A 12,772-nucleotide genomic window follows, 5' to 3' on the forward strand; every position below is an offset into this window, starting at 1 on the left:
CAGGAGAGACAAGGACCTTCCTCCAGAGCCAAAAGAGAGAGAAAGCCTTCCCCTAGAGCCAGCACCCTGAATTCGGACTTCTAGCCTCCTAAACTGTGAGAAAAGAAATTTCTTTTTGTTAAATCCACCCATTTATGGTATTTCTATCATAGCAGCACAAGATGACTAAGATACCTCTACTGCATGAGAACAGTTAGGATCAAGAGTACACTTTATTCCATCTAGATTAGTCTTACATAAGTTGTCCTTCTACTTTCTTCAATGAAAAACTTTGATCTCTTTTTAATCACACTAAACTATTAATAATGTTTGATACTCTTTTGTCTTCCTCCTTGTTACCATGCACTAAGTTTCAAAAACTGCATGAATTTAAAGTATAGTTTCAATAATAAGCCATTATTTAAAAGTACAGTAAAATAAACCTTACAGTTTTAATGAAAATATGTTCATTGAAATGTGAATTTATTATTCAAATCCACTCATAAATTCAACCATGGAGACAGGACTTGTCTAAGCAGAGCACAGTGATTTAGAAAAGCTGTCTATTTAAAATAAAGGATGTATGGCAGGTTTATAGAAATAGTGCAGTGAATTTTTACATAAATTTAGAATGGCTTATGCATTTTCCACCAAAAAAAATTGTTTTTTTTTCTGGCTACCTAAAATTAAACATTAAAATGGAATATCAAGTGTGACAAAGCACAAAAACTAAATCAGGTGCCACCTCCACAAACATCAAATCCCCCATACCCATCAACTTTGAAAAGTGTTGATGGATGTTGATCCTTGAAGGTTTGGTGCTTGCGAGTTACACATCTGAATATCAAAATACCTGATGATGAGTATTTTTAAATCCCTAAAATTGTAAGAAATTTTGTATTTACTGCATTCCTCAAAAGCCACTCGATATGTCCTCTCAAAACACAAAGTGCCACTTAATATATACACTTTGAAAAACCAAATAATTGGGACATAGAAACAACTGGAAAGTTGTAAGAGGCAGGAATCCAACAAAGGCATCAGAGGTACAAGGCCTTTTGACAAGATTCAAAGAAATTTCTCAAACTGCAGGCCTTTGGAGTCACTAGGACTTAATTACCTTTAGAAATGTTGAGTGTCATCAATGACTTATTGCAGATATCCAGAGAGCCACATAGCGGTGAAAGGGGAATTATGTGGGGGCCACAATGTAAATGCAGGTAAGGACTGCACACCTGATGGGAAGGAAATGTCTGGGTTTTATGCTCATCTGCACTGACAGGTAAATACAGGGTTGTTGCAGAGTTTACGTACCTGTGTGAGTGCGAATGTGCGCTAGAAATGCCATCGAGTTGCTGCTGCGACACATCTTCCCACAATACTTGCACACATTTCCCTGATTCTCCTCTCTCTCCCGGTTGATTTGCTCAGTGTCTTCCACTATGTACTTATTCACCTCTCGCAGCAATTCCTCATGTTGTCCTTTAATGTGGAGAAATAAATTCTGCTCCGAATCAAAGGGCTCGGTACACTTGACACATTTGAAGGTGGCTCCCCCCTCGGGAAGCTCTTCCACACTGGCCTGTTCATTTCTCAGATGACCAGCACTAGCCAAGTGCTGGTGAAGGTTGCTTTCGGTATAAAATGATTTCCCACACAGTAAACAATGAAAGTGTTTCTCTTTTGTAGGGTGCTTCATGGCGATGTGAACATTCAGTCCACTCAAGCCATCTGCTAAGAAGCCACAGTCATCACAACGAATCCGTGTTGATTCACCAAAGCAACTGCCTTCAGGTTTCTTCTTTTTGGCACCTTGAGTAGAGTCTTTTAAGGACAACTCACTAATTCGCACTCCAGTTGCTACCAGACTTTCCTCAGACTGGTCTATCAATTCACCATCCTCAGGGTTCTTTATTCTTATTATGGAAGAATCAAACTGGCCAAAACTGTACACAGCCTGCCCTTTGTCATCAATACTGATTATAGTTTCATAAACATCATTACTTTCAACCGTGCTATCAGAAACTGGGCCATCCTCTTCCAAAATAATTTTAGTTTCATGCTGTGAATTTGTCAGAATTTCCTTATTCTCTAGAACAGGGTCTTCTTGTATTCCTTTCAAATCCTCTGAAGTAGGCACACCTCCCACTTTGCTTTGCTCACTGCTGTCCAGGTTCAGCTGTTCTCTTGTGACACTCATCACAACAGGGAGAGTGCTCTCCACTGGGTGCTCTGCAGCCAGAGTTTCAGGACCCAGGGGTGGGTTCATGGCTGCATCTCTACCATTGCCTGCATCTCCCCCACTGCTCTCACAACGTGCACTGGGACCACGGATGTCATTCGGCATAGTGTGGTTTTCTTTTGCTATTTCACAATTCAAAGCTGACCTTCCTAAGTTTTCATTGTGAGGTTTGCTTGGGGAGCCATAGTTAGAGGAAATATTAAGGGACACCATCTCCTCGGGTTTCATAACTTTAACCTTGACAAGGGGCTGCTGGAAAGTCCCACAAAAGGGATGATCTTCGGTAAAATTAGATTCTTCCTCCATTTCAATTTCTACCGAATCAGGAGCACAGAGTACTTTAGACATATCTACATTAGTATTCGCATCTAAAATAGAACAATCCATGGCATTTCTAGACTTCAGAGTATCTGACGATTGGTCAGAAATTATTCGAAATTCTTCAGAACTTTGCTGATGTTCCTCTTCAGTTATAATGATATTTCTGGACATTTCTGCAGAACTTGCTTCTACATTAGTAGAAGAGTTAAGATAAGACCGTCTTTTAATTTTGTGCTTCTCTGTTGCTGCGTGCCTAGTCATCTCTCGACGAGTAACTGCATAGTAATCACATGCCATGCAATAAAACTCAAACTCTTTGGTATGTTTCCGTTTTACATGCAGTTCTAGAGAAGCAGAAGAGTGAGCATTAAACTCACAGTGTATACATTTATTGTCACTTGTGCCTGTAACATCTCTCTGGGAACACGCATCCCCATCTTGGAGAAGGTCCTCTGATTCTAGAGATATTTGTTCCTTTTTATCAGTAAGATGACTGTTAACTTCCCCTTCTATGGAATGAAGTACATTTTCAACTTCAACTTCATTGGGGTTTCCATGATCCACTACTGGCTTTTCTGAAATGGGGACATCTGACTCAGCAGACTTGGAGGCATATTCATCTGAAAGGGTCGCTGCTGAATTCGTGGCCTTTCTGCAGGCTTCAAGATTACCCCCTTCTGGGCCGACAATAATATCTGAACTTTGTTTTCCATTGGCTTCTACTTCTACACGTCCTTTGTGTTTCTTGGTAGCACAATGGCGCTCCATGTCTCCCTTAGTTACTGTATAATACTTACACACTTTACACAGATAACTATACTGGTGACTGTGTTTTCGTCTAATGTGAACAGTCAAGTTTGTAATACTAGAGGCCAAAAGACCACAATGTGAACACGTCCTTGAGATGTTACCTTTAGGTCTCCCTCTTTTGGGGGCACTGGTCAAAGCCAATTCATTATCTTTGGCGATTATACCAGACTGTGACAGTTCTCTAGTAGTCAGTATGTTCTTCTCAAGACAGGAATGCTCCTGTAATTGCACACCCTCTACATGGCCTTCAGTCCTTCCATTTCCAGAAATATTAAACTCTTCTTTTTTATCATTTGCTCCTATACAAACCCTTTCAATACATTCTTCAAAGCTTAAGCCAATATTATTTTTCTTAGCATTTTCAAGATGTTTGCTTCTTTTTATGTGTTTCTCCATTCCTTCTTTGCTCAATGAATAAAGATTACATGCTTTACAAAGAAAGTGATAGTCTTGGCCATGCCGAAGCTTTATATGTCTTGTAAGAACAGTGGAAGATCTTGTTTTATAAAAACACTTCTTACACTGAAACTGGGGCTTACTTAAAGTCGAATGCCTTACTTCATTTCCATTGCTTACCCTAGACTTCAGCTCTTCCTGAACTGTCTTTCCTGACTCATTCATAGAACTTTTTGTGTTTTCTGGTTCTAAAGTACTTAAAGGTAATGTCTGTAAAACCAAATCATTGTTAAATGACTGAGAAGTCTTTGGCTGAACCGATAAACTAAGATGCTTCTCAGTTGTTTTGTGTTCTTCCATGTCTTTCTCAGACAAGAAAAACAGATTACAAGGAATACAAAGAAAGCCCATACTGTGCTTCTCCTTCATGTGGTCATGAAGATTCGTTTCAGTCAAGGAAGTGAATGAACAGCACTGACAGGTGAAGACAGAAGCAGGTTGCTGATGCTGATTATTGTGCAAATGTTCATCGAAGTCCCTCCTTGACACAGCTGAAAAGCCGCACGTCTGGCAGTACCATCCCATCGCTCTTGCGTGGCACTTCCTCACATGGATTTCCCAGTCGGTCCTGCTTGTAGCTATGTGACCACAGTCTGTACAAGTCCACAGTATTTGGGGGTCTGGAGCTGGCTTCACTGTCAGCGCATCAAGCTGCACAGAGCCTGGAAGATGGGAGTTCCTCTTGTCTTGCTTCAGTTCCTGGGTTTCTGAGGTAGTCACACACACACTCTTGACACAACCGCTCACTTCTACTTGCTTAGCTGTTGACTCGGCATCACTTGTTTTCATCTGTGCTCTAAAGTGTTTCATATACATCCTCTGAGTTTCGTTTGTGCCTCTTCTATTAATTCCTAAAAGATTAAACCTTTTCTTGGTCTGGCCTTTTAAGGTGAAAGTGCCACTTCGCCGTCGAAAGCTATTCCCCAACATTAGAATATTTCGCTCAGGCCTGGGTCTCGTATTGATACTATGTGTGGTCTGGAGGGTACTTCCGGTAGGTTCTAATTTATCCAAGAGACTCTCTGAGGTTACTAAAGCTCCTAGCTTTTTACTCTGGTTTTCAGGATTTCCAGCTATACCAAGGGAGGTAACATTTTCTTCAACAATCGCTACCTTTTCTGAGGAAGTATTTCTGGATGGCATCATTTCCACAAGAAGCTCACTGCCACTACTACTTTGTTTAAAAGTGCCTTTTCTGAAATCTTTAAATTTGCTTCCAATGTTTCTTAATCCTTTTGAATCACTATTCTTAGTTATTGGTTTAGAAGCTCTTGGCTTTACACGAACATCTTTTGTTCCCATGGTACATGTTTTTTTGGGAAAAGACTGCTTCGTTAATATCTGTACAAATCCTCCACGAGCAGCAAGATTCTGACGCCGGAGATGTGTTTTGCCAAGATAATGTGCATTCAACAGGTTTTCTTCGACACACTGAAAACCACAGAGGTCACAGGAGAAGACTTTCTGTGGCCCATGTGTTTGTTTGATGTGTAGTTGCAAAGCCGCGCTGCTCTCAGCTTTGTGGCTACAGTGGCAGCAGGTGTGCTCCTCAGACAGCTGCAGGTGGCACTCAGCATGCTTGTCCAAGTCAGAGCAAGAAGAAAACAAATGGCCACACGTGCTGCATTTGAGAACACTGTCTACATTTCCAATGGTGCAGCTCACACTGACCTCCTGCAGGGGGAAAGGAACGTCTCCTTCCGGATCAAGGGAAACCACTTCCTGAGCAGACTTCTTTCCACCATCAGTTTTCAGAGCAACATCCTCAACAGTGCTGAAATCACAGGCAGGGGGGAATGTGCTGGGCAGCCTCGGGTCCGCACCCAGGCAGTCATTTGGAAAGGCCTCTTGGGCCACTTCCTCCCGTAGGGTACCCTCTGCCGAGGCTGCACAAATGTCCTGTTCTCCACACTTCCGGGGCTCCACCTTGTCTAATTTCATCCGCTTGGAAGCATGTTTACTTCTATCTTCCTCCAGGACAATGCTGTCCAGGTCTGATGACTCTGAAAACCCTCTTTTGCTTGTGGTATTCTCTTCTTTCTTCCCAGGGTGTGTGCATGCTTCCTGCAGAGAGGAATCTGCCATCACCTGAGATTCAAGCACACACTCTACATTAGGGGATGAGACAGTGCTCAAGGCTTGTGCTTCTTTGTTTCTATTTTCATCCTCATCACTCTCAGGTTTCTTCTCGGAATCCATCATTAATAAAGTGCTGATGATGTCCCTGTGTCAATGTGCCTCACTGTGCACTCGTAACCTGTGAAGTAAATTAACACAGTATGAAAGCTTTGAACGTTAAAAAAAAATTAATCCTAAAATCTACATAAAATGACACATTATATGGAAAAAAATCATAAAATTAGCCTCGATAAAATTTTCTTTATGTTTATGTTTAGATGAAGTTGATCACATGTCTGTATAAAGTCCTTTATGAAAAGTATGCAATCAAATTTTGGGAAAGACACCAATGCAATGGTTTCTTTGATAGAAAAAGTGGCTCTCTAAACCAGCTGTCAAAAACATTTCCATATTTTCATTTTTTATACCAATATTTTTCAATTTACTACTTTTTTTTTAACAAAAAGTTTTTTTAACAGAGAAGCCCTCTTTTCAAATTAAGTTTTGGTGAACTCCCACTACGTGAAACAGAACTGCGGTGAAGTCCTATTGGGTCGCTATGAGTAGGAATCGACTTTATGACAACGAGTTTTTGGTTTTGGTTGTGAAGCGAGTCAGGAAGTTAGGCCTTCTCCCTAGAGAAGCCCAAGTTCTAGTGTAAAAGAAACGTAATTCAAAAACAACTGCTCCATCCTTTGCCCCTCAAGCAAAGAGCCTTACAATTATTTTTCTAAACATATCCCAATTAACAACATGTATATTCTCCTCACATCTCATCATTCATGCTCAAGCTCCTCTGCAATGAAAAGCTACTCATACTCCAGTTGTCAATCATGGATTTCCTCATCTAACAGCCATTTTGTATTGTCTGAAGGTTAATGGCAAAGGGAAATGTCAGTGGTACAGCACAATTAATGGAGCAAAATTTGGAAAACATAAAACAGTTTTATTGAATAAAATGCTTGAAAATCAATAATATTGATTTTATTTTTCATTATGCTATTTAATTCAATTAAAACATATCATTTTCTATTTATTGTACACCATGATTGGAATTTTCAGCCAAATGCCACTTGATTTTATGTTAATAAAAAGCCATCAACATATTAGGTTCCAGCTCTAGAGACAACTGTTGTGAACTATTTTAATTATTTTCCCATAACAATGGCAAAGCAAATAAAGCCTGTGGCTTTGACTCTTCTAAAACCAGGGAACAAAAAAATTCATAGAATATGACAATGCAAGCAGGAGTAACAGAAGAAAAAAAAGATAAACTGAACATCAAAATTAAAAACTTCAAAGGGCACTATGCTTCAAAGGACACTATCGAGAAAGTAAAATGACAATCCACAGTTAGGAAAAAAGTTCTGCAGATCATATGTCTGATAAGGGACCTGAATCTAAAATATATAAAGAACTCTTACTATTCAATAATAAAAAGACAAGCCCATTTTAAAAACCAGGCAAAAGATCTGAATAGACATTTCTCCAAGAATGATACACAAATGGCCAATAAGCAAATGAAAAGATGCTCAACATCATTAGTCATCATGAAAATGCAAATAAAAACCACCATGAGATACCACTTCATATATTCTAGGTTGGCTAGAATCAAAAAGTCAGATAATAACAAGTGTCAGCAAGGAAGTAGAGAAATCAGAACCCTCATACACTGCTAATAGGAATGAAATGGTATGGCCACTTTGGAAAACAGTCTGGCAGTTCCTCAAATGATTAAACACAGAGTTACCATACCCGTTGCCGGAGCTGATTCTGACTCATAGCGACCGACCTAGCAATTCCAATCCTAGGCTTATACACAAAAGAATTGAAAGCAGGGACTCAAACAGATACGTGTACACCAGTGTTGACTGCAGCATTATTCACAACAGCCAAAAGGTGGAAACAACCCAAATGTCCATCAACACATGAATGGATAAACAAAATGTGGTAAATACACGCAATGGAATATTATTCAGCCACAACAAGAATGAACAGAAATGAAGTTCTCATACATGGTACAATGTGGATGAATCTTGAAGAAATTGTGCTGAGTGAAATAAGTCAGATGCAAAAGGACAAATACTGTATGATTCCACTTATATGAAATATCTAGACTAAGCAAATGCATAAAACAGAAAGTACATAAGTGGTTACCAAGGGCAGGTGAGAGAGGAGAAGGTGGAATTAATACTTGACGAGCACAGGGTTTCTGTTTGGGGTGATGAAAATTTTTTGAAATGAATAGTGGTGAAGGTTGCACAACAATGTGAATACAATGAATCAATTTCTGATCACCTGATCTTATCATTATTGAATAATCTTGGGAATTCTGCAAACTTCTTAGGCAAAAACTTAGGCAGTTGCTAGACAACAGCTGGCTATTTAAGTCCGTAACTTATGGATTGAACTGTATCCCCAAAAATGTGTGTCAACTTGGCTAGGCCATGATTTCCAGTACTGTGTGGTTGTCAACCATTTTGTGATCTGATGTAATTTTCCTATGTGTTGTAAATCCTAATTTCTGCCTGTAATTGATGAGGCAAGATTAGGCTATGTTAAAGAGGATTAGGGTGGGGTTTAACACCCTTACCTAGTTTACAGACCCAGTCTGATGTAAGGGGAGTTTCCCTGGGGTGTGGCCTGCATCATCTTTCACCTTACAAGAGATAAAAGGAGAAAGAAGCAAGCAGAGATAGGGATCTCATTACCACCAAGCAAGAAGAGCGGGGAGTGGAGCATGGCCTTTGGACCCGGGGTCCCTGCGCTGAGAGGCTCCTAGACCAGGGGAAGATTGATAACAAGGACCTTCCCCCAGTGCCAACAAGAAAGAAGGACTTCCCATGGAGCTGACGCCTTGAATTCGGACTTCTAGACTCCTAGACTGTGAGAGAATAAATTTCTGTTTGTTAAAGCCATCCACTGCCTGTTAAAGTCAAAGCACTAGATAACTAATACAGAATTTGGTACTGGAAGAGTAGGATACTGCTCTAAGGGATACCTAAAATGAGGTGACTTGAAGAGACTACTGGTGGAATTATGGACATCAAAGACAATTCTGGTGAGGTCTCAGAAGGAAGTGAGGAGAGCTGTAACACCAAAGATGGCAGAGACAGTGAGAAGCAGCAGCAGCAGCAGAAACAGGAGACCAGTGCAAGACAGAGCGGGAGCCAACCCACGGAGTAAGAGAGCTGAGTGCCTTTGTGCAGAAGGCTTCCTGGCAGAGTGGGGTGCCTCCAGGCACTTATTGGTGGAGCTAAAGAGTTTGGAACACTTGCTCAAGCAGGGCAGAGGCTAGGCTGGCCCAAGAGGGCCTAAGGGGCCAAGGAACCAGGAAGCAGAAGCTGGAGAGACAAAGAGCACAGGAAGCAGAGCTGCCTAGGTCTCAAAGGGTAGGGCGATGACCTCTGGGATCTCAAAGGGTGGAATCACGGCCTGCTGGGTCTCAAGGGGTGGGGCCATGGCCTCCTGGGTTTCAAAGAGTCAGATCTTTACCAACTTGGTTCCCGAGTGTGAAGCTGCATTACACAAGTGCCAGCGGGATGGGGCTGGATCTGCTACCCAAGCCTAAGGGGGTGAGGCTGCCAGGATGAGGGGGTAGGGTTGACACTCAGACAGACTAGGAGAATGGGGCTACCCAAATCCAAAGGAACAGAGTTGCCATCCCAGTGAGCCTGGAAGGCAGAGCTGAAGCTCAAGGCCGAAGGGCCTCCACCCAGAATCTAGAGAGTGTGGTCAACACACAGAGTTTGGAAGGCAAGGCCATTGCCTAAATGGTCTCAGAAAACTGAGGATTATTTTCAAGCCTTGAGAGTTAATGTAATGTGTTCTGCTGATTTGTCTGGTGCCTGTTAGCCCTTATTTCCCTACAGTTTCTCCAATTTGTAATGGAAATGCCTACCTGGTGTCTGTTCTACCATTGTACTTTGGAAGCAAATAACCTGTATTCTAGATTTCACAGATGAAGAGGAATTTTTGCCCCAGGATGTAATTTGGACTTGGAGTTGATTTAAAAATTTGGGGGATGATATGATGGAGCGAATGTGTTTTTCAAGTAACATGGACATGAAATTTTTGGGGGGCCAAAGGTTAGAGTGTTATGGATTAAACTGTGTCCCCCCAAAATGTGTGCCTACTTGGCTAGGCCATGATTCCTAGTATTGTGTGGTTGTCCACCATTTTGTGATCTGATATGAGTATCCTATGTGTTGCAAATCCTAACCTTTATGATGTTAATGGAGCCCTGGTGGTGCAGTGGTTAAGAGCTCGACTGCTAACCAGAAGGTTGGCAGTTCGAATCTACCAGCCACTCCTTGGAAAGCCTATAGGCAGTTCTACTGTGTTCTACAGGGTCGCTATGAGTCGGAATGGTCAAAATCAACTCCACAGCAACAGGTTTGGGTTTTTTTAATGATGTTAATGAGGCAGGATTAGAGGCAGTTATGTTAATGAGGCAGGACTCAATCTACAGGCTTAGGCTGTATCTTGAGTCAACCTCTTTTGAGATATAAAAGAGAGAAGTGAACAGAGAGGGACCTCACACTACCAAGAAAGAAGAGCTAGGAGCAGAGCGTGTCCTTTGGACCCAGGGTCTCTGCACTGAGAAGCTCCTAGACCAGGAGGAGATTGATGACAAGGACCTTTCCCCAGAAACAAGAGAAAGAGAAAGCCTTCCCCTGGAGCTAGTACCCTGAATTTGACTTCTAGCCTCCTAAACTGTGAGAGAATAAATTTCTATTTGTTAAAGCCATCCACTTTTGGTATTTCTGGTATAGCTGCACTTGATAACTAAGCCAATAACCTCAATACTTTTTCCAGCAGGTTGGTGCCATGGATATAATAGAGATAAGTTTCTGAATCAGCCAGACAAAGATATACACTAAAAAAAAGCTGTGTTTTTTCCCATAGCAATGTTGGTATCTACAATAATGCTGAAAAAAAATGCATTGATGAGCAAACACCATCATTACTTCAGGGTCTTAGAAAGTCATGTTAGGAAAATGGCACCATACAGTAGGAAAAAACACAAGCTTTGGTGTCAGTCCCACCTTTGAATCCTGACTCTTCTAATTACTATCTGGGTAGCATTGGTCAAATTGAGGGAACTCTCTGAGTATCAGTTTCCTTATGTATAAAATAAAGGCACAGAACAATACTTGCTTCTACAATGTTATCAAAATTAAATAAGGGAACATGTCAAATATTTAGCACCTTACCTGATACACAGTATATGTTCAATAAATACCGGCACCCTTCTCCACCCCAACCTTCCTTACCTGCAACTACTGTGCAGCTTAAAAGTGCAGACTAGCAACTAAGGCCAAGCTACTGAATTACGACGACTCTGCTATGCGGAAGTCATTCTAGAAAGACTCTGGCCAGGATCATAACAGCAATTTAGACTAGCAGGATTTTGATATATGATTGGATTCTTCAACCTTACTGGCTTTCTTCTTGGAAATAATGATTTAGTAACATCTGAGAATTTTATGAAATTTCTATAGTGTTCCACATTTCAAAGAAAGATCGGAATATTTCTTATTCACAATGTTTCCAGATGCTTAGGTCCAAAACCTTAGAATCATCCTTGATTTTTTTCTCCCACAACCTATATCCATCAGCAAATTAGTTCTGCCTTCAAAATACATACAGAATCCAACCACTTCCCACCACCTCCACTGGTACAATCCTGGTCCAAGCCCCCATCATCTCCCGCCTGGATTACTCAAATAGCACCGGGGCAGTTTTGAAGCACTGATGGCCAGAAATTCTTTGACACTCCAACCAACTATAGGGGCAGTCTAGGTCCCCTCCCCTGAATGTGTAAGGTGGAAGTGAAGCTAGACGATTTCCAAGCCGAGGTTACAGAAGGCCATGCAGTTTTCTTTTTTTTTTTGATTGTTTGTTTTTTGTCTTGTTCACTGAACGCTTGCTCTTGGAGCTCTGAGCCGCCAAGTAAGAAGTCCTACTACCCAGAGGCTATCATGCTGGACAGGCCTCATGAACCCACACAAAGAGGCTAGAAGACTACACACACACACAGAGAAAAAAAGCTCAACAGGCCCCAGCCTTCTGAGTTATCCCAGCCTAGGCACGAGACATGTGAAGGAAGAAACCTCCAGATGATTCCAGCCCCAGCCACTCCAGTCTCCCCGGCTGAGGGACCAGAGACAAGAGATCCCCCACCCACAGTGTGCCCTTCCGAAAATCCCGATCCACAGACTCCATAAGCATAACAAATGGTTGTTGTTTTATACCACAAAGTTTTGGGGTGGTTTATTATGCAGCAATAGATACCCAGAACAAGCTACAAAATGAAAGTCCTGGTTCTACCTTGACCCCTCTGCAATTTATTTTCAACACTGCTGCCAGAATGATCTTAACCCCCTGTTCAAAAATCCTGCAACTGCCCTCCTCCATTTCTCTCCCCCAAGGTCTTCAAAATTGCCCACAGGCTCCAGGTGATCAGGCTCCCCCATCCGTTAGCTCTCCGACCTCATCTCCTACTACTGCATCTCGTCCCCTCTGCTCTCACCAACCTGGTCTCCCCTCCTTGTTTCTCAACATTCCAGCCATGCTGCCCCTCAGGGTCTTTGCACTAGCTGTTTCCTCTGCCTGGAATCTTCTCACTCCAAATATCCACATGGCTAGCAACCTTTCCTCCTTCAGATCTTTTCTAGATGTTACTTTCCCCACCAGGCCACCTTACCACCCTATCTAAAATTGCAGCTTGCTGCACCGCACACTCTTAATTCTCTATACTTACCTTGATCTACTTTTGCCATAGCACTTACTACATTACAAACTACATACCCATTGCCATCAAGTCGATTCTGACTCATAGCA

The 12,772-nt window shown here is 41.7% G+C and overlaps 1 protein-coding gene across 2 annotated transcripts in view; it reads right to left on the minus strand.

Annotated features, from left to right (window-relative positions):
* Nucleotides 1-12,772, minus strand: part of ZNF407 (zinc finger protein 407) — a 480,440-nt gene that overhangs the window by 439,896 nt on the left and 27,772 nt on the right. For both annotated transcript variants that reach the window (XM_004387311.2, XM_023741561.1), the window contains exon 2: nt 1,294-6,065. In XM_004387311.2, the coding sequence (XP_004387368.1) occupies nt 1,294-6,010 (4,717 nt within the window). In that variant the 5' untranslated portion in view covers nt 6,011-6,065. The remainder of the gene's footprint in view (nt 1-1,293; nt 6,066-12,772) is intronic.

This window comes from Trichechus manatus, unplaced genomic scaffold (genome assembly GCF_000243295.1).
Source record: "Trichechus manatus latirostris isolate Lorelei unplaced genomic scaffold, TriManLat1.0 scaffold00183, whole genome shotgun sequence".
Lineage (NCBI taxonomy): Eukaryota > Metazoa > Chordata > Mammalia > Sirenia > Trichechidae > Trichechus > Trichechus manatus.